Source organism: Narcine bancroftii, chromosome 2 (genome assembly GCF_036971445.1).
Source record: "Narcine bancroftii isolate sNarBan1 chromosome 2, sNarBan1.hap1, whole genome shotgun sequence".
Taxonomy (NCBI): Eukaryota; Metazoa; Chordata; class Chondrichthyes; order Torpediniformes; family Narcinidae; genus Narcine; species Narcine bancroftii.
The window spans coordinates 158,763,063-158,783,917 of record NC_091470.1 but is presented as its reverse complement, the minus strand read 5'-3'; the positions used below and the strand labels follow the sequence as shown (position 1 = coordinate 158,783,917).

Here is a 20,855-nt window from a genome sequence, read left to right as displayed (position 1 = left end):
TCTCCAGCATTGACTCTTCCTACACCTCCCACTTTCTCAGGAAAGTTGTTAACATACTAAAGGACTCATCCAACCCCAGTCATATCTCTTGCCCCTTCTGTCATTGAATATCCTCGGGCTTGGATGCTTTGAGTCTTGGTTTCTTTGGTTTTTTTGTGATTTCTTGGTTGTAACATCGATGTGGTTGGACCAGGATAGATAGTTGATCCAGCCCTGTTGATGCCAAAGTGGACCCCAGGAAAGGGTCCTAGTTTCAAGCATATTATATGTGCTTGAAAATATGAATCTCCAGATTAAAGGACAGTTTCCTCATGCTATTAGATGCTTAAAATGGATCTTGCACTGGTTGTAATGTACTTTTCTCTCGACCCTGCACTATGTACTTTCTCCATAGCTTTGGCTATTTTAAACACTACCTCATACACTGTCGTTTATTTATCTTTTTGCCATCATTGCACAATGTCCTGCACAAGTTGACTTGTCTGGAGAGCACACAAAATGTTACTGTATTCCAACCCGTGATAACAATTCAATTGATTGAACAATGTGTAACACAAAAAGCTATTCAGTACAATAGCACAACTTGCTAGTTTTCCTAAATTAGTTATCGATGAGGAGGAAAATAAATGAAGCTGAGTAATATAAAAATACGAACTAAAGACTGGAATAAGGTTATCTATGGAAATAGACACATACAATTTACATCATTTCACCAAAAAAGGCAGTACAGCTACAAGCTGTATAAATTGTTATGCACAAAACTTCAATTTTTAATGCTCAAAGAAAATTTAGATTCAAATTAACCTGCAAACATTTCCTGAAGTACAACAAGCACAGCTGTTACAAATCCCTCATAAAAGCATTTAATCTCCAAAGCCATTCCCAGAAAGCACACTCTCCTCCGCGTCTGCTCCACTTCAACGGGGCGGCAACTCCATCTGCAAGTTAACTGGCAGGCTCTTCAGTCACTGCTGAGAAAGTAAACCCTCTTCCCCCAGGCTGACCGCAGACTCCTGCCAGTCACATGTGTCCTCCCTTCTATCCTCCCCTCCCCCCTCACCACAAGAACGCCATCAAAGGAGGAAGTGAAGCTCACATTACCAATGTGACATGGCCAGCAGCCAAGTCAAACTGGATATTTCCAGTTCAAACCAGCTGAGAAGCTAAATAAGCAGTTCTGCTATATTCAGATGCAAGCTTTTTTAACTCGTGCCACATGGAATATTTTGCCAAAACAAGCCATCTTTAGATGGCTTTACACATTATAAACCTCATCTACAGTTCAAAATAAAGAAAAATTCAAACATTCTCAATTCGACTTTACAAGAGCACAACTTTTCACACAGCAATAAACTCACTGCTTTCCAAAAATCAATCACTTCCCTTTGTATGTAGAACACTTTGTCAACCTAATAACAACTCTGAGAAATTTTTCATTGAAAAAATATTTGGTTCAATATCATCTCATCAATGCAAGTAGAATAAAACTATGCTCATGCTGCTTTGTTCCTTTTCAACAGCCTTATTTTTCCACATATTTCAAATACTACTACGCTTTGATAATGATCCATCTGACCTTTTGTTTATTATGTTTAACTGGATTTCCTGCCTTTTAAACATTCCTTCTGTAATGTTTTACTCTATTCCAGCACTTGATAATAAACAATTCAATTGATAAAACAATGTGCAACCCAAGAAGCTATTCAGTACAATAGCACAACAGTAAGTCGTTTGCTAGTTTTTCTAAATTAGTTATCGATGAGGAGGAAAATTAATGAAGCTGAGTAATATAAAAATACGAACTAAAGTGGAATAAATGAGTGGACTGATAATGATCCATCTGACCTTTTGTGCTTATTATGTTTAAATGAATCTCCTGTCTTTTTAAACGTATTCCTTCTGAAAGCAAGATGGCTTTTTGATAATGCATTGTACGTGTCATGACATAAAATATAGATTCAAGTAGTTTGGAGAAAGCCCTCAAAATGCATTGTTTGAGTTGGATGGTTGAAATCAGAGCTAAAATTAAATTAATTTGCCAGTATCTCAAGCTGTGCGCACCACAGCCACGAGGCGGAGTTAACTAATGTGCAAAATGAAACAACTGAGTCTCAAAAATTATTTTCAATTATGGAAGTTTTCAATGAAGCTTTTCTCTAATTATAAAATATTCTTGAAATAAAGAAGAACATTACAAATGGATACAAGAGTAGGTCATTTAGGTCTTGATCTATCTCAGCCATTCAATATGATCAAGCTGGTTCTGCCCCAAGGGTAACGTCTCCGGCTGATCCAGTGAACTCTTGATTTGTTTCTGATCAAAAATATCAGTTTTATTATTAAGCACCCAGAGCTGAGGAGTTTCATGTTTGTAATGTGTCTTTTAAAAGTATTATATCAAAATAAAAAAAACATCAATAATGCAGATTTGCTTGAGAACCAGGAAGTAGTTGAGGCCAGTTCCTTGTCGATATTTAAGAGTAGATTTGGCTAAGGGGATCAAGGCATATGGGGAGAAGGCAGGAACAGGTACTGATCAGCTATGATCATATTGAATGGTGGTGTAGGCTTGAAGGGCCAAATGGCCTACTCCTGAACCTATTTTTCTGTTTCCAAACCTGATAATAGATTTATTCCAATCTGAAAAATTGTTGCATTTCTATTATTATTCTTATTAACCAACTGATATAGAAAATACAATTACCTAAAGTTGCACTGACTTTTGACATTTAATTGAGGAAATGCAAATAAAAACACAGAAGAACTAAATGTGAAGAGTCAACATTTGATTAATGATTAAGTTTATAATTCTGCATCTAATACAATTTTATTTCCAGATACCAAATCTGAACATTTTTTTCATCCTCATCCAGTATTTGTTCTACAAATGCAAATTTAGTTCCTGGTTAAAGGTACTGAAGGAGTACTGCATTTGGTTTAAACGCAATCTGGCAGATAAAACATTAAACCAAGGCCCCCCCTACCTGTTGAGGTAGATGCAACAATTAAAAAATATTTAGGTGTTCTCCCCAATATATTCTTCAATCAACACCACCAAAACGGATAAATTTCTCTTCTGTTGTTAGTGTTGTGTCCAAACTGCCTACCATACAACCCTAAAAAGGAGATAGGGACAGCCAAAATTAAAACTTTAGGAAATCTGGTTTCACCCCGCAGTGCAAGAACAGTGTGCAATTTAGAATCCAGAGTCTGTTGTACCATTCAACGAGATCATGGCTGAATTGCTATTTACATCCATTTACCCTGCTTACTCCAATCCAATAAAAAATTTAAATTCCCTGCCTTACACTAGCTTTAGCTTCTGCATTTTTACACTAGGCCTCTCAAGTTTACAATGATTTAGTTCCTTGTTAAAACTACATTAAATTTTCAACGAACACATTTTTACAAAATACTAAAAATAACTTTATTCACAACAAATTTACCAATAGAAAATTGTTCAAAGTCCATTCACACCCTTGGTGATGTATCCATACGCTTCCAGCACTGTATATTGTTATATTAATTTCTATTTAGCAGCATTGCCACCACTGTGGCGCCTTGTTCCTCTGTAATATGAAGGGCTTCGTTTCGATCTCAAGCCCCTCAATGCCCAGTAATGGAAGGAATCTAGGCTGTGGTCCTTTTCCACAGTGCCTTTGCATAACAGCATCAAGTCTCAGTGGGTCCCTCAGCACGTACCCCTGCAGTCTGGAATGTGCCAGTTGGCAGCATTTCTGCCCAACATCTCCATGTGTTGAAAGACCAACAGATTTCAAGCAGATCAAAAGAGTGTCTTTCACCAAGTTGAGGCTCTTCCAGCAGTTCTGGTCAGCCCATAAATCAGAGTCCTCCATCGTGCTGGGGATGAACCGTGACAAGGACTCTTCGCCAATCTACATTCTGCTGGGTGACTGTTTCCGCTCCACCACAGACATCTCATTAACAATTTACATTATATGGGCAATGTTCGAGTTGTACAGGAAGGATCCGAATGGGAGGGCTTCTCTTGCCGCCAGTCAGGACGTCCAGTTGCTTGTTTGCGAGCACTGGTGATGAGGCATTCTGCCAGATAACCTGGATGGTCGGCTCAGGGTACAACCCCACCGTGTCCGAATCCTTGTCTCTCAATGTCTGTAGGACGTTCCATTCTGACCACTGCCTGATGGCCTTGTGGTCAAAGGTGATGGTCTGGGAAAACTTTTCCTGCAGGAACCTAGCAAAGAAATGCTAGGTAGTTTCTCATAGGATTGTAACTACTAACAATGAAGAGAGCAGAGTAAAGAAACACATTCATATTTAAATAGCATTCACAATGATTTTATAATTCAGATTCTGGAAAATAGTACCCAGGAGTTCAGCAAAGAATGAGCTGCTATTGAAGGAACTTAGTCTTGAAGAAGGGTCCCAATCCAATACATTGACTTATTTCTTCGCATGGATGCCTCCTGACCCAATGAGTTCCTCCACCAGCTCAAAATGTTTGCTGAAAATTCAAGCATATAATTTTTGTGTTTATACATTGAGGAGTTGGTTACCTTTACTATGAAACCATTTGCCATTATCATTGCTTGATAGCTACACACGCACACGCACCACGCACGCACACGCACGCACCACACACACGCACCACACACACGCACCACACACACGCACCACACACACGCACCACACACACGCACCACACACACGCACCACACACACGCACCACACACACGCACCACACACACACACACACACACACGCACACACACACGCACACACACACACTCACCACACACAGATATGTTAGGTGACTGAGTTTACACATTGATTTTTCCTCACCTTCCTCAAGGTCAAAATACAGTAGTCCCCACTTATCTGAAGGGGAATATGTTCCAAGACCCCCCCAGAGAATATCTGAAACCACAGATAGTGCCAAACCCTATAAATACTATGCTAATCTGATAAGCAAGATGGGCAGGTAGCATATTCAGCCTGGATACTCTGGACAAATGGGTGATTCACGCCCCAACGGGACAGAATGAGATTTCATCACGATAACCAGAATGGTGTGCAATTTAAAACTTATGTATTGTTTATTTCTGGAACTTTCCATTTTATATTTTCGGACTGCGGTTGATCGCGGGTAACTGAAACAGTAGAAACTGAAATCGAGGATGGGGTGGGGGAGAAAACCACTGTATGCTTTCACCACAAGCTACGAATAAACCTACCCAGTGACTTTACTGTGAAGTCAATTCAGCCTTTCAATTCCTCTTTCTGGGCAATAGCTGTTGGCCCAATTTGCGTGCATCTGCAATATTGAATGACTGTATCTTTTATCCACATTTAGAAAAAAAAAATGGCGATCTTTGGGTATTAGTAAAAACCGAGGCAAGTGGGGAATTATAAAGAAGTTTAATCCAAGATATAAATATCGGAGTAAAATTAAAGGGGAATAAATTTTGACTATCTTCAACTTGGCTTCTGCCAATTGCCAAGGAAAAATAATAATTATTAGAATCTCTTCTGGCATAATAACAATTGGTCTATATAGAGAAGGATAACAATTAAAAAGAAATGTCATTGTTATAAAACTAAGCACGATTAATTTACAGCTTTAATAATGGTAGTGTTCATTATATTGTGCCAGGAAAATAAAACAAAATCAGTGAGTATTTAGGGATATAAAGTTCATCAAGATCAGGCAGCGTGAATTCATAAAAGGTCAATATAAAGGCACTAAATAATAAACACATGAATGTTTAGAAAGCATCTGTTAAAAGATTTTGTAGCGGATCCATGACAAAAATTCAGATGAATGCTATAACAACAAAAAAGTAATTTACCAAAAATTTGTATGGACAGAAAACAAAAAAGTTTTTTTTTAAATTTGGAGCAATGCCAAAAGCCACAAATGATAAATAACTGAAAAGCTGTTCAGCAAAACAAATAAATTAGTGAAAGTGACAGTAACAATTTAATGTGAACTATGGGTACACGATCCTTTGTCCAGACATCTAAAATCCAGAAAGTACAGATACACGATCCTTTATCTAGACATCTAAAATCCAGAAAGTACAGGTACACGATCCTTTATCCAGTCATCTAAAATCCAGAAAGCTCCAAAATCTGGCAACTAGGGAGATAGACGGCAGTGCGAGTCGGGCAGGCGAGGGACTGGCAGCACGAGTCGAGCGGGCGAGGGGGGAGGGAAGAGACCGGCAGCGCGAGTCGGGCGGGTGGGCGACTGGATGCGCGAGTTGGGCGGGTGGGGGAGAAGACCGGCAGCGCGAGTCGGGCGGGCGGGGGAAGAGACCGGCAGTGTGACTGGAAGAGGGTGGGGGTGGATACGGCAGCACAACTTGGGTGGGTTTAAATCTGGCTTTCCGAAATTCAGAACACACTGTCCCCCAAGGATTCCGGATAAAGGATGGTGTACCTGTAATATAATTTAGGCAAGAACAAAATAATGTACACTCATATTACATAATGGATGAAAAGGTTAATTTCCAAGTTCAAATTTCATTCCATGGAAAGTAGATAAAAGCCATTTAACTGGCCAATATTATTGATTTAAAAAAAATAGACAGATCTCAAGAGTTTCACATCAATTATAAATTTGGAAATGGCATGAATGAATAGGTCACAGATAAAAATACAAAATATTTTGGTACCAAAACAAAATATTAATACAATATACAAGATATCAAACCCACTGAGACAAAAGATTACTCTCAATGTTGTACATTTGAAATAAAACAGAAAATGTTGAAAGTACAATGCTCAAATCCCTCTCTACAAATGCTGCTTGACTTGCTAAACATTTCTACCATTTTCAGTTTATATCTATGCCATTGCATTATATTGAGGTAGAGAATATATTTATGAAAATGATATGAGGTTATGAAAATCAATGGTTATGAGTAACAGAACCTCAAGAAACTGGAACAATTTCCACTGGAGCAAAGAATACAAAAGTAATTTGATAGAGGAGTTTTAATATATTATTTCTGTAGGATGGGAAATTGGTGACAAGTGACAAATTTGTTTCTAATTATCATCTTTTTCAATATTTTTATTAACATTAAAATTTCACATCCAGAAATAGAGTACATATGGATATATGTTAAGTCAAAAAGATACATTATATTTAAATCATATCATTTCATCCAAGGTACCCCACATTTTAATCAGATTATATTGTAATATTTTATTATATAAAAAAAGAAAATCTAAATCCACTACAAAGAAAGAAGCTGTTTGTCCTAAAAAAAGGACAGAATTCTTATCAAAGTGATAAATTACCTCATTAGTCAACAGTTCTATCTTCATAACAAATCAAAGATTATAAAATTATTTAAAATAGAACCCCAAAGTTTTGAAAAATTGAATTCAAATCAGAAATTGAGCATCTAATCTTCTCTAAATTCAAACATGACGCATGATTAGGCAGGATAACGTCCCTCCATCTGAGCAACACCGCCCACCAGTACTTGCAGCTCAGATGCTGTTAATGCTATGTCACTCTCTTCAACAATAGCAATTAAGAGAGTAGGTTTAAAATTAACTTTAAAAAGAGCAGAGAAAGTTATTATTATCATCAATGGTTTTTAATATTCCTATGACAAAGGAAATTCAGTACTATGGTGTAGTTCCTTGAATGGTAAGAATATACAGCTAACGTAATAAAAAAACTTGAAGCCATTGTTGTTCAAGACAAAGCTAATGGAAGTGTTATAAAGGTTCATTTGAACAGAGGTACAACAAATTGAAGTGTAAATTTTAATGTAACGGATGCAAGATTTCTATTAATTCTTACTCCATTAAATTTAATTCAACAAAAACCATCTGGAAATCTTTCAGTACTGTTACTCACCCCACACGTTACTCGGCAATGACTGAGAAAGTAAACAAACGGCAAAAAATTTTGAATACATAAACAACAAAATAGCAAAAGTAAATGCATTAATAAGGTGCATATTGGCATTTGAAGTATTGCAGCTGGCATCAAAATCTTTACATACTTGCCACACATTTGCAAAGATGGCTGATCTAGATATAAATAGGAGAAACAGAATACTGAAGAAACCAATACTGAGAACGACAGAAAGAACTCTTTCGTCATATCATAAAAAGTGCAAGTAAAATAAACTTTCCTTCCTGTCAATTTCCTATGATTGTGAATTTTAATAAACTGAGTGTCACAGATTAGTAACTGTACTGTTACCCATTTCTGGTCCTCACATGCACCCACCCCTCAATGCTATCAATTTATATTTCAATCAAGGATTGTTCTTAAATTGTATTTTAGGCACAGGTCCAAGCAGCTTCCAGTTTTGGAATTTAAAGCACACATACACACAAAAAAATGTTATTTTGATCCAACAAACCTCAAATATTGAGGTTTAATGTCAGTGTGTCTTAAAATTGCAGCAAATAATATAATTTGCTTGTATTCTAATCATAGTGCCAAGCTATGACTATAAAAACTCTCTCAGTACAAAATTAGCAGTTTCGCCTTATTTTACATACAGTATATCTAATTAACTGTAAGCAAGCAGTAAGCAGGCTGACTCAATTAAACATCCTTAGGAATTCCAAAATTATTTTCATATTTGCACATATATGATAAATTCAGAACACCCAATTTTAAAATAGCAGAACTCAAACATCTTGATACAGCACCCATCAGGCTGTTAATTCCTCTACAACGTGTCTTTGCATCAATTAATTTTGATGTTTATAATTATGTCACAAAATAACAGCCATAGAGCCAGAAGGTGTGGAAGGATTGTGCTCCAAATCTAGACAGCTCTGAACTAGACATGATGTTCTGGTTTAGTTCTATCACAGGCATCTATGTGACAATACAAAAAATTTCCAAGCTCATCCACAAAAGATATGGTAAACCCAATTTGACTATGACCATAACAATATTTTACTCTCAGAGATGGGAAATGACTTTAACAATGCTATAATTTGGCACTTATTTACCAATAATCTGCTCACTTTTGCTCAGTCTAAATTTCCCCAGGACCAATTGGCTCTGAACTTTACAACAGCCAGAACCAAATATGCACAGGAGGTGAAATTCAGAGATCAAGAGCTCAAATCTATTTATTTTAAATAATTTATTTAAAACAATTATTGCTGTACTAGGTATCAGTTTTGCAAAACATTTCCATTCAATCTGAAATTCAGACCTGAGTTTCAAGCTGCCTGCCAGATTAATTGACTTTGACCTCTGTCTTCAGTCCTTTATACTCAATGCAAGCTCAGGGAATAACACCTCATCTTGTTAGATAAACAGGTATGAAAAAATCTAGATGAAATATGTTCAGCAATTTCAGATAACCTACAATTCCAGTCTCTGTATCCTTCTATTCTAGCATTCGTTTTTTCACCCCTTTCTTCTGTTGGTAATTTTACACATATAACCATCAGCCAGCTCCCCACCATGACTACCAGCCCCCCCACATCTCCATCGGGCACACAAAACTCAAAACGGTCAACCAGTTTACCTATCTCGGCTGCACCATTTCATCAGATGCAAGGATCGACAATGAGATAGACAACAGACTCGCCAAGGCAAATAGCGCCTTTGGAAGACTACACAAAAGAGTCTGGAAAAATAACCAACTGAAAAACCTCACAAAGATAAGCGCATACAGAGCCGTTGTCATACCCACACTCCTGTTCGGCTCCGAATCATGGGTCCTCTACCGGCACCACCTACGGCTCCTAGAACGCTTCCACCAGCGTTGTCTCCGCTCCATCCTCAACATCCATTGGAGCGCTTACACCCCTAACGTCGAAGTACTCGAGATGGCAGAGGTCGACAGCATCGAGTCCACGCTGCTGAAGATCCAGCTGCGCTGGATGGGTCACGTCTCCAGAATGGAGGACCATCGCCTTCCCAAGATCGTGTTATATGGCGAGCTCTCCACTGGCCACCGTGACAGAGGTGCACCAAAGAAAAGGTACAAGGACTGCCTAAAGAAATCTCTTGGTGCCTGCCACATTGACCACCGCCAGTGGGCTGATAACGCCTCAAACCGTGCATCTTGGCGCCTCACAGTTTGGCGGGCAGCAACCTCCTTTGAAGAAGACCGCAGAGCCCACCTCACTGACAAAAGGCAAAGGAGGAAAAACCCAACACCCAACCCCAACCAACCAATTTTCCCTTGCAACCGCTGCAATCGTGTCTGCCTGTCCCGCATCGGACTTGTCAGCCACAAACGAGCCTGCAGCTGACGTGGACTTTTTACCCCCTCCATAAATCTTCGTCCGCGAAGCCAAGCCAAAGAAACTATTCATACTTGCTGTTACATTCTGCTGTTCAGTACACTGGTACCTCACTTAAAGGACAGATTGTTTTCCAAGGAACATGACTGAAATTGTACTCAGCAATTTGTCATTACTGATTTAAATAGAGATGCAATCTATACAGTGCTACTATACTGGGAACCTGGCATGAACTCTTGCCCTTATTGTGGCTGCACGCTACTGTGCTGGAATCTTGGCACAAAATAAATTGCATCACAGATCGGTGTGTAAGCTGCTTTTGTGACTGGATTAGACAGGTCAGAGTGAGCAGTGCAGTCACTCAGCATTGAGATATGGGGCTCTGACTTGCATTCTAGCTGGTACCTACAACCATGCGAGCAACTGGCAAAACCTGCTTCATTGCTGAGACACCATTTAGACCATCTGATCTCTTTCATCATGTTCAAACATGAAGAAATCAGTCATCTCCCTTCTCTTGGCCAGGGAAATGAGTGCAGACAAACAAAGAGAAAAGGAGTCAACAGCTTTCATCACATTCAACAGACAGCAAGGGAAATTATACAATCTAGGGATGGAGAATGTGCTGCGCTAGCCCAGATTAATTGAGCCAACCAATGTGCAACCCTGATCCACTCACCAAGCCCTCCAAAACTACATCCACTGGCAGTCTCTCCACACTGAGCTTCTGAGTTCATTGTTAGAAACACTGGAGAAGGGCAGAGACTCAAGATTCCAGCAGAGCAGTGTGAAGAATGAGCAATGCTTTTAAAAATACAGATACGTAATCTTTAATCTGAAATTCTGAAAACCAAAATCTCTGAAAATTGAATTTCTTTTTCCATGGATGTTGTCTGCACGCCAAAGCTCTCATTTGGTGCCAAACATGACCCAAGGTGACCCCGTCCAGCTCCTACCCAGTCAGATGTGCCTCTGCTGCTCTTGGGCTTTGAAGACTGTGAAAACGTCAAAAAGAGCTGCAGAGTCCCCCATGGGTAACAGAGAAAAGCAGAAAAGGAAGGATCTGCCATTATTGATAGAGCAGAAGATAGTTATTGCAGAAGCTTGATCATGGTGTATCTGTGCAGCGTCTGACTGAAGATTATGGTGTGGGAACCACCCCCATCTATGACTTGAAGAAGCAGAAAGACAAGATGCTGAAGTTTTACAGTGATGACCAGAAACTAATGAAAAGTAGGAAAACATTGTATAGGGCAAAAAACACAGATCTTGACTGTGTGCTGATTGAGTGGGTCCGACATGAAAAAGTGAACATCTATCACAGAATGTAAGTAGGTCTTATGGCCTATCTAGTCCATGCTGAAAACCGATCTTGATTCTACCAATTATGTGCTAGGACAATTTAGAGTGGCCAATCAACTGTATGAACCTGCATGGGGCAGGAAACTGGAACACCTGAGAGGAAATCCACATGCTCACCAGGAGAAAGTGAAAACTCTTAAAGATGGTATTAGACGTCAGTTGAACCCAGGTCAATGGAGCTATGAGCAGCAGCTCTACTCACTGTGCTACTTTCCAATCACCTTCATAATCTTCCAAATATGCTCACATATTGACAATACTTTCAACTTGAAAATGCAAAACTATTATCGGTAGAGTTTGTTCTTGAACATTTGATATCGTAGTCAAAAAGATTGAAACTAAAATTCATTTGAACCACCTGTGAAGGCAAATATGTTTTGTCTTCTGAAATTTAAAACCGTACATGGTGCACAAAGAGCAATTGGATACCATGGTTTAAAAATGCATTGCTCAGGAACTTAGTTCCAATTTCTTTTAAAAAGGGAAGCTACATCTGATAAGATAATGATACACAATACCTCGTGGCTATACTATATTTTATAACAAAGGAATGCCCTCTTTGTGTTGAGTTATTAGCAAAAGCAAGAGTAATAACTTCATGAATATTTTATGGGAGACGGGATGTGTGAATGCTGTTCCAAATTATTTTGTCACGGTCACCAAAGTTTGGTGCCAGATTTTTAGACCACATGTGATCATTGTGATGTTTCAACAGTTCACATTTTCAGGATATGTTTCATTTACTTGGAAGTTACTATTTGATCGATCAGATTTGTAGCTTATTATACAATGGCTAATAGTCACAGTTTGGGTTAATCTATTCAAATGGACCAGGTTAGAGAACCTCAAGGTATTCTCCATACCTCAATTCTTAATACATCCTCAAGAAAAGGTAGGGGAATTAAAGTTATTTACAGATTATTCAGTTTGTTTTACAAGAAACATTTTATGATCAAACTTCATATAACCTGATTAAATTTAAACTAAATTAGACATACCGCATGGCAACAGGCCAATTCGACCCTACGAGTCTATGCCGCCCATATTACAATCCATTAACCTATATCAAGCAACTTAAATTATGTCCCGCTTGTAGTATTAGAAACATTGACATTAACAAACATTAATTTACATATTAATAATTGAACTATACATTTCTCTTTAAAAAATTCCTCAGCTACAATTGTAACCTATGTACCTAAATACTTTTCAGCATTGCAGATGCTTTTGGACAGTGCTACTGACTCCCAAGATTATAATTTGGGTCATTAACCATTTCTGTTCCCACAAATATGCTTGACCTCCTCAGTATTTCTAATAGCATGTTTCAGCATCTGCAGTATTTTGCTTTTTGTCCAAAACCTAGGGTCCCTGATTCATAGATAAAATTAGACTTTTGCCTCCATGAGGCATTATTTCAATACATTTTAATCAAATTTCAACCACTGTCAAGATTATGTTTTTAAACTCTAATACCACTTAAATTTGCAAAAATTGTTTATTTAAATGACTCTTCACACTGCAAAGACAGAATCAACTGATGCAATATGGGAGCTAGTTTGATCATTTATCCAGCACCTATGGGAATTGGAAAATGCCAGATAAGTTTATATTCCGGTTGCTTGAGACTTACTCTTTAAATGCCTAATTAATGCACCTATCATGAGAATAAAGTTTAAAGACAAAAATACTTAAGTATTTACACTGAATGAACTTCACTTTCATAAACATATAAACCTTAAAGGCATTTTACTTCATTTTCAGTCACATTCTTTGAAAACATTTAACTGTGACGACATCTGCAGGTTCCTCCGCCTCCACGAAGCCACTCGAAAGTTGAACATTTTAGATAATTAACCACCCCACCCCCAAGTTTATAGATAAAGCCCCTAATTGGGAAGGCTCTTACTAAGCAGGGATAAGGAGAAACTTAAAGAGAGGCACCCCAATGGAAAGTAGCATTAACGAGCTCTTTATCCTGGGCAACACCATTACTATTTTGCACAACTTTATTAGCCAACTGCTATGAGCAAAGCAAGACCAAGGCACTTGACTGGCTGAATATTTGCTCCCATCTTTACCAAAAGTTTGTTACTTTACAGAAACATTTACTTTTACAATTTCAAATGTACATTTTTTAAACCTATTATTTTATTGTTATTTATTTGAAATTTCAACATACGGGCCATTTTGGCCCATGAGGCCTTGTCACCCAATTTTTAAAATTGATCTTTCTTGATTTTTTTTTACTAATTGCTTGAATTCTGGACACTATTCTCTATCTCTTTAATGTGGCAGAATATCTTAAAATTATAAGATCAACAATGTAATGTAGCTTTATTCACTACAAACAAATTACTAATGCTGGAGAGTCACAGCTTTTTAAAAAATGCTACAAATCTACTGCTTTCCATTTTGAAGATTAGACATTATGAGAACTATTAATTGCATCATTTCCATTGCTAGTCTACATGTGAAGAGTAACGAGGCATACAGGGCTAGCCCAAAATGGAATGCAGTCAGAGCACTTGTTAGTAAATTCACACACTATTTAGCATTTAAACTATATTGAGCCACAATTTTAACCAACCTCAAACATTTTAAAAATGTTATAATTTTTTCATCAACAATAGGTATTGACTCTGGCATTGTTATTTCAATTATACCAAATTTCAAATGCCCTGCAGTTTCATGGAAAGGTTCAGTAGTAACTAAGACAATCTAACAACCTAAAACAATGATCATTTATAGAAAACTAGCCTATCATAGTGGCTGGGAGGGATGGTAGCAGGGCTTCAGTGTGGTATGTGGCGATTAGTGTTAAAGATTTTTAATTCTGAACCTTTCGTGAACTTGTTTCGGAAAGATGTTGATTAAACAGTCATCCAATAAATGTGACACAGCACAAACAAGTATAACCCTAGGACTGGTGGCAGCTGTCAATGTCCTTTCCAACAAAATGCTTGTTATGCATCACAACTTATTCTCAGAACGCTGAATATCTGTTAATAATATGCAAAGCTATCCTGTTTACATAGTAAAGGAACATTAAATTTCATATTTTAAGAGAATCCGGGCCATCAATATTATATCTGTAAAGGAACAGGTTGATTTCAACACCATCACAAAATTTCCACATATTCAGTGCAACGTATCAACGCACTTACTGATCGATATAAAGTATCAAAACAATTAAGTATATTATGAATTGCCAAAAAGCACTAGAAAAGACCATGACAGTTAAAAATGTTAGGTACTAAATTTTTCACAGAATATCTGACAAATGCAGACTATTGGGACACTTTCACAGGAGGAATTTATGCGCCCCAGTTTAATTTTATTCACAGTTGCTGGGTTTTTTTTCTTAGCTATTAATGTATGCACACCCCTGAAGTGGCAATATCTCACAATGGTTCCTTCCGTGCAGATGAAAAGAAAGTCAGGAAGTAACGGCAGGTGTGTCCAATATAAATATCCATTCTGAGGGAGATTCTGTTGGGAGGATTGCAGGGAGAAATTTTTTTCATTCCCAAGAGAAAATTGAATCAAGAACCCAACTGTGGTGAACTTCATGAAAATAAGCAAGCTAGTTTTCTGGTTCGGATGTCATCATGACTGTACACACTTGCACAATTCCACAGAACTCACAGGAGCTTTAAAATTTTCACACATGTACAATCCAGTAGGGAGATCCCAAACTTGCTAGCGTGGCTTTTGCAGCCTGCTCCAATGGTTTGAGTTTTTTTCCAACACATTACCATACATTAATATGTACACTGTCACTTTCTTATTGATATATCAAAATGTATGGGATATTAAAAATGCTTCTCTGTGGGATATTTCAGCTTCCTCTTTAATTGGTCAATCTTTACTTATCAATACAGTCATACCTCAACTTGCGTCTGGGTTATGTTCTGGAAGTGGGGACGCAAATCGATTTGGGCGTCTTAGGTTTTAATGTCAAATCCATCTTCGTGAGCCCAAATTAAAATCAGATAAATTCCCTTGTGCCAAGTTCACGGGAAGTGATGTGGTTCAGGAGCAGGCACATTCATGGACAAGCTTTGATTTTGTCATTAAGGTTTAGTAGATTTCGGGAGACTGAATGTCGAGGGTGGGTTCACAAAGTTTTTTTTTGGGATGTTAATAACTTGCACAGCATTTCATGCTGTGGGCATGTAACCATTCAGCTTCACATTCAAATTCCGACGAGGCGAGGCTTTCGAAACTAACTACTTGGCGGGGTCTTTGCGTGAGGGAGAGGTCAGTTACAACTGCGAAATGTGTGGGCCTTCATGTGTTTAGATCGTGACCAATGCCAGCAAGTGGAGAGTTAAAGGTTGCTTTAGTTGTATCTTAAAGAACATTAGACCCAGGCGAATTCCCTGTGTTGAGCAATGAACCATTTCGCCTTTGGTGTGTCCAGGTTTGGGGAATGTCTTTTTCACTGACACCTTTATGGTGATCTCGGACGTATCCGTGATCGGACATTACTCAATGGGGCACAAGTTGAGGTACAGCTGTACACTAAAATTAACCAAAAGGTTGGTTCCTGACTCCAAAATTCATTCAATCCAATTGCATCAAAGCTGCTGGACACAAGTAGGGAATTTACCTGGAACTATTATATGAGAATTAGATATTTTAGGAGATACTTTATTCTCATCAGCAGGAAGCACTGTCACATCTTTGTTAACCTAAGTTCTGGGTCAATGGAAACTTATTGAATGATTCCCAAATTAGCACAGATTTCAAAAGGATAGATCAGGCTTGACCATTCTTTGTAGAAGAAAGCAACAGTAGATGAAGGTCCTAAAGTAAGCATAATATGTTTAGATATTGTAAAATCCTGTTAAATATTAGACTTGTAAGTAATGGGGTTAAGGCTCAAATAGCAGAATTCATAGTAAGCTGGCAACAGAGTATAAAACAGAAGTTAAAGATTCTTACTGAGAATGGTGGAAAATAGGAAGATGGTGTGTCACAGCATTGGCATTGGTGCCACTATTGTTGTTTCCATTAGCGATTTTGATTTGGGAATCAGAAATATAATTTACCAATTGCAACACTAATCAATATCAACAGTAATTGCTACAAAGTAAACTTGCAGGACTAAAGTATAAATGACAAATTTCAGAATACAGGTAGTCCTTGACATCCGACCCATGTTAGTTTCGTCCACCTGCACATACGACTGAATTTTTAAAAAAATCTTTATTAAAACCACTGTACATATTTTGTATTAAAAGTACTGTATACAGTGGAACCCCATAATAACACAATAGTTTGGTTCCCCCCCCAAAATAAAACCACATCGTGATAAGCGAGTAGATAAGTGAGATTTGTGTAATTTCGCCCAAGTAATTTGAAGACTGCATACTTTTGCAACAAACCATTGCCAGAATAAAAGTATGAGTAGCACCTTAGATCTCTTTTGAAGTGCAGTGACAATTTTGATTTATTATACTAAAAGATTCATTATCAAAAACCCTGCGCATTTGCAACAAAGAAACTATCAGTGAAAACGGAACTGGACGGGACACTGTTTTCTTTAAAGTGTGAATGTAAAGTATGTCTGCTTTAGAGATACAAAATTGGAAAACATAGCCAAGAGCCATTAAAATCTATTGATCCATGGAGTAATGGGAATGAATATTATAAATGTATTCAAGGTGAAGCTATACAGGGTGGAAAAGGAAGAAAAATGATACAATGAAAAGGCAAGATAAAATAGGATGGAGGTTGGTTTATGTTGCACACTAATCAACAGAGGTTATCTTGAAAAACATTTACAAATGTACAGTTTACATTGGAAAAATTACACTGAGGTGCAACTCTCCCTACTAATCCTGATTCTTCATTATTCCACTATCAATGCACCTAATCTCAGACTTATTCCATTGGAAACACTAGCTATGATCCAATCCTATAAACCATGCAAATTAAACCATGCAATACCAAAAGTTCAAATTACAAACCTTTAATATATTTGAGGAATGAGAGAGAATTTCCTTCATTCTCGTTGGATTGCTAACTAATGCTGATACTTCAAGCAGCAGAATGCAACAAGTAAAACAATATTAAATTCTAAAAAAATGTGAGCAAAGCGAAAATGAACTATAGAACTTTTTTTATTGTGTACGTGTAGGATCCATACACCCATGCTGTGCTGATTTGTGCATTCTACATAAGCTAGCCTCAACTCTTTGTCTAGCTTTTTCTGCATACCATTCTTCTCTCCCTCCATCACCTTGTTCAAGTTCTCCTTGTATACATTCATGCTTTTATTTCCATTACTCCATGAATCAATGGAGTTATTAGTGGCTATTTAGTAATGCTTCTTAATCCAGTGCATCCATAATGTCACAATTATCAAAATTCAAACGCAATGTTACAAGCTTCTTCCAATTGTTACATACACAATGCCATAGAACATTAGTAAATTTCACCTTTCATTCCCGTGGGATAATGTATTGTTATACTTTCTCAATGTTTAGGGATCCTGCTTTTTCTGATATCAGTCCTTATAAAGCAGGTGAGAGGGGGGAAAAAAGGCCTTCCAATATTATGAGCACAGGGTAGACAATGTCAGAAATTATTTCATTGAAAAACTGAAATGCACACATTTCTAAGATCAAACCATCTGAACAGACTAACCAGAGACAACTAGATTGATGCAATGATCATACTGTTGCGGTGGGGATCTACATTCAAGTATGTTAACACTGTCACATGGAGAATGAGATTATACTCAAATTTACAGTTATCTTGCCACCTACTTTCACCCACATCATCAATTTATCCAGGAGCTCTACGCAAAATGATGACCAGTTTTAACTTGTTGAATAGGTAACTATGCTCCTTGATAAAAGTGACATGTAAATTATACATCCTTACCATCAGGATTTCATGAGCAACAACAATAAATTACTCTAGTATCTTAGTGACATATCCTACACTTGGTCAAAGGTGGGTTTACACTTCAAGTACATTTGTTTGAATGAAAACGCTCAGGAATAAAACAAGATGTGGTTTCTATAAAGAAGAAAACTGGGTTTTTAGAAATGCTGAATTGCAAACTGATGGTTAGTATAACCCTTTATTCAGACGTCAAATGGAATGCGTCGACGGAAACTCTTTGTGGTATATGCTCCTCTCCACCTACCTGTCACTGCTGGTACTAGTGCTGCTGCTGACTGAATCACTGCTTGATGACCTACTCCGGGACCCACTGCCACTGGGAGATCGCCGTGACCGTCCTTGGCTAGGTCGCTGCGGGGACTGGTTTCCTGACCGTGAGGAATGTGGGGATCGACTTCTGCTGTGCTGATAATTCTTTTCCTGCCGTCTCCCTCTTACTTCCCGAGGAATATCTTCCCTGTAGAGATCTCGGTATATGCTCGATATTGCAAACTGTTCCCTCCCTCTTTGTTCATAACGTGGATCATGAGCTTCAAATCGAGTAGGACTTCGACTTCTCGACACATAATAAACTCCATGTTGTATAGTTCGATCCCGAGGATCTCTATAGTAATCCTGTTCATAATGTCTGGGACGATCAAACCCTGCTGTACGATCGTGGTGTCCATAGGCACTATGATCATAAGTACGCTCCCTGTTATCAGAAGCCCTGTGTTTTGTTTGGGGAAGAGCAAGGAAAAGAATGGAGAATCAGTCAAGCATTATTCACATAGCAGGAAGATCCCCTAAAAATCCCCTCCAAACACTGGCAAAATAAGCATTTTAATTTTAAGCAAATGGAAACTAGAAGAGAATTGGCAAAAGCATTATGATCAGCAGCTATTAAGTGATTTTTAAAAAAACGGAATACTTTCTTCCAATGTTTATCCTTAGTCGTTACTTAATGCAGTTAATAGAATGCTAAACATTAAGTTTACAATTCCTAATTAAAACTTGGAAGATGATGGTCAAACTTGATTTACCAAATTAATTTATCAAAGTAAAAATATAACAATATCCAAAAATGTAGTTATTTAAGTTCTGGAATTTACAGAATTCGATTATTAACTTTTAAGTTATTTTATATTCATTCAAATCATTTTTACACCTTCCATGCAAAATATTAAATTAAGTATTACTTGTTTTAATTGACATACTATAGATTCAGAAAAAACTGAGTAGCAAAGCCACTAATGCTGTGCATAGTCTCGTTGACTTAATCAGCAGTAGAGAGCTGAGCTTACAATATACTATGGAATCATTTTACCCTGACCCTTCAGCAATGAATAGAAGCAAGCTGATTCCAAAGCATTACTGCAATCAGCTGACACACATAAAATACAAATTCCTAATCCGTGAAAGACAAAGACAGGCAAGATGCTAACAGAGGTGCAAGACAGTGAGATTCTAGTGGCTAAGTGCTGGTTGAATTTTTAGCAGTGCTAATGACTACTGGAGTTAGTGGAAAGAAAGGGTTGACTGGGTTAGGAGAGGGGCTAAGATACGCATGGCAGGGCATACCAACCTTTTTAGACTGCAGTAAACACGACCTAAATCCCAATTAAATCTAGGGAGAGAAAAGTGTACAAACATTCCCAATTTGGTCCCCTCTTAAAGGGGTAATCCAACTTCGGATAGTGCTACTGCCGCATTGATTTGGGGATTGTATCAAGAAAACTGAACGCCCAAGAAAGATAAACTTCCATTGCCAGTGTTACGTACATTCGCCTCAAACAGATAGCTCCCAAAGTTTAATAGTAATTCCCAAACCCCAAGACCTTTCTGAGATGCGGAGTGCGTTCAGATGGATGTATGATGGTAGATAGAATTATCCCAATTCGAGTCGATATTAAGCAACTATACCCGTTACTCCCAGAGCACAGTGCTTTCTTCTGGTAGTAGGCATTCAATATCCATTTTATAGCAGTCAGTTGCCATGTCTTAAAGATTTTCATATTTGATCTGAAAGTTAAAATGTAACGCATCCACTAACAGATTGCCTTTGTTTAACAGTCCACTGGTATATTAAGTAGAATCACAAACCAAGTAATCCAATCTGCCATACATCTACTTTAAGATGAATATAATCCCACGTTGAATAGATAAAGCCCTCCATTCCATTATGCGGGAAAATGAAATTCCAAATTTTTGTAACCTTCTACAATTTAATCGTTAGACCAGAAATATCCACAAGATCCAATCGGGATGAAGCAAAACAGTACAGATATGAAGACCCTGGTGTATGTTACGTCCTCAATTCTTCACATTTCTTTCCATGAATTCAGGTTGAAAATCATTGCTGT

At 37.8% G+C, this 20,855-nt stretch overlaps 1 protein-coding gene across 1 annotated transcript in view; it reads right to left on the bottom strand.

The window, feature by feature from the left end:
- Nucleotides 1-20,855, bottom strand: part of spen (spen family transcriptional repressor) — an 83,395-nt gene that overhangs the window by 49,468 nt on the left and 13,072 nt on the right. The window contains exon 3 of the mRNA XM_069918903.1: nucleotides 18,758-19,222. Within this exon, the coding sequence (XP_069775004.1) occupies nucleotides 18,758-19,222 (465 nt within the window). The remainder of the gene's footprint in view (nucleotides 1-18,757; nucleotides 19,223-20,855) is intronic.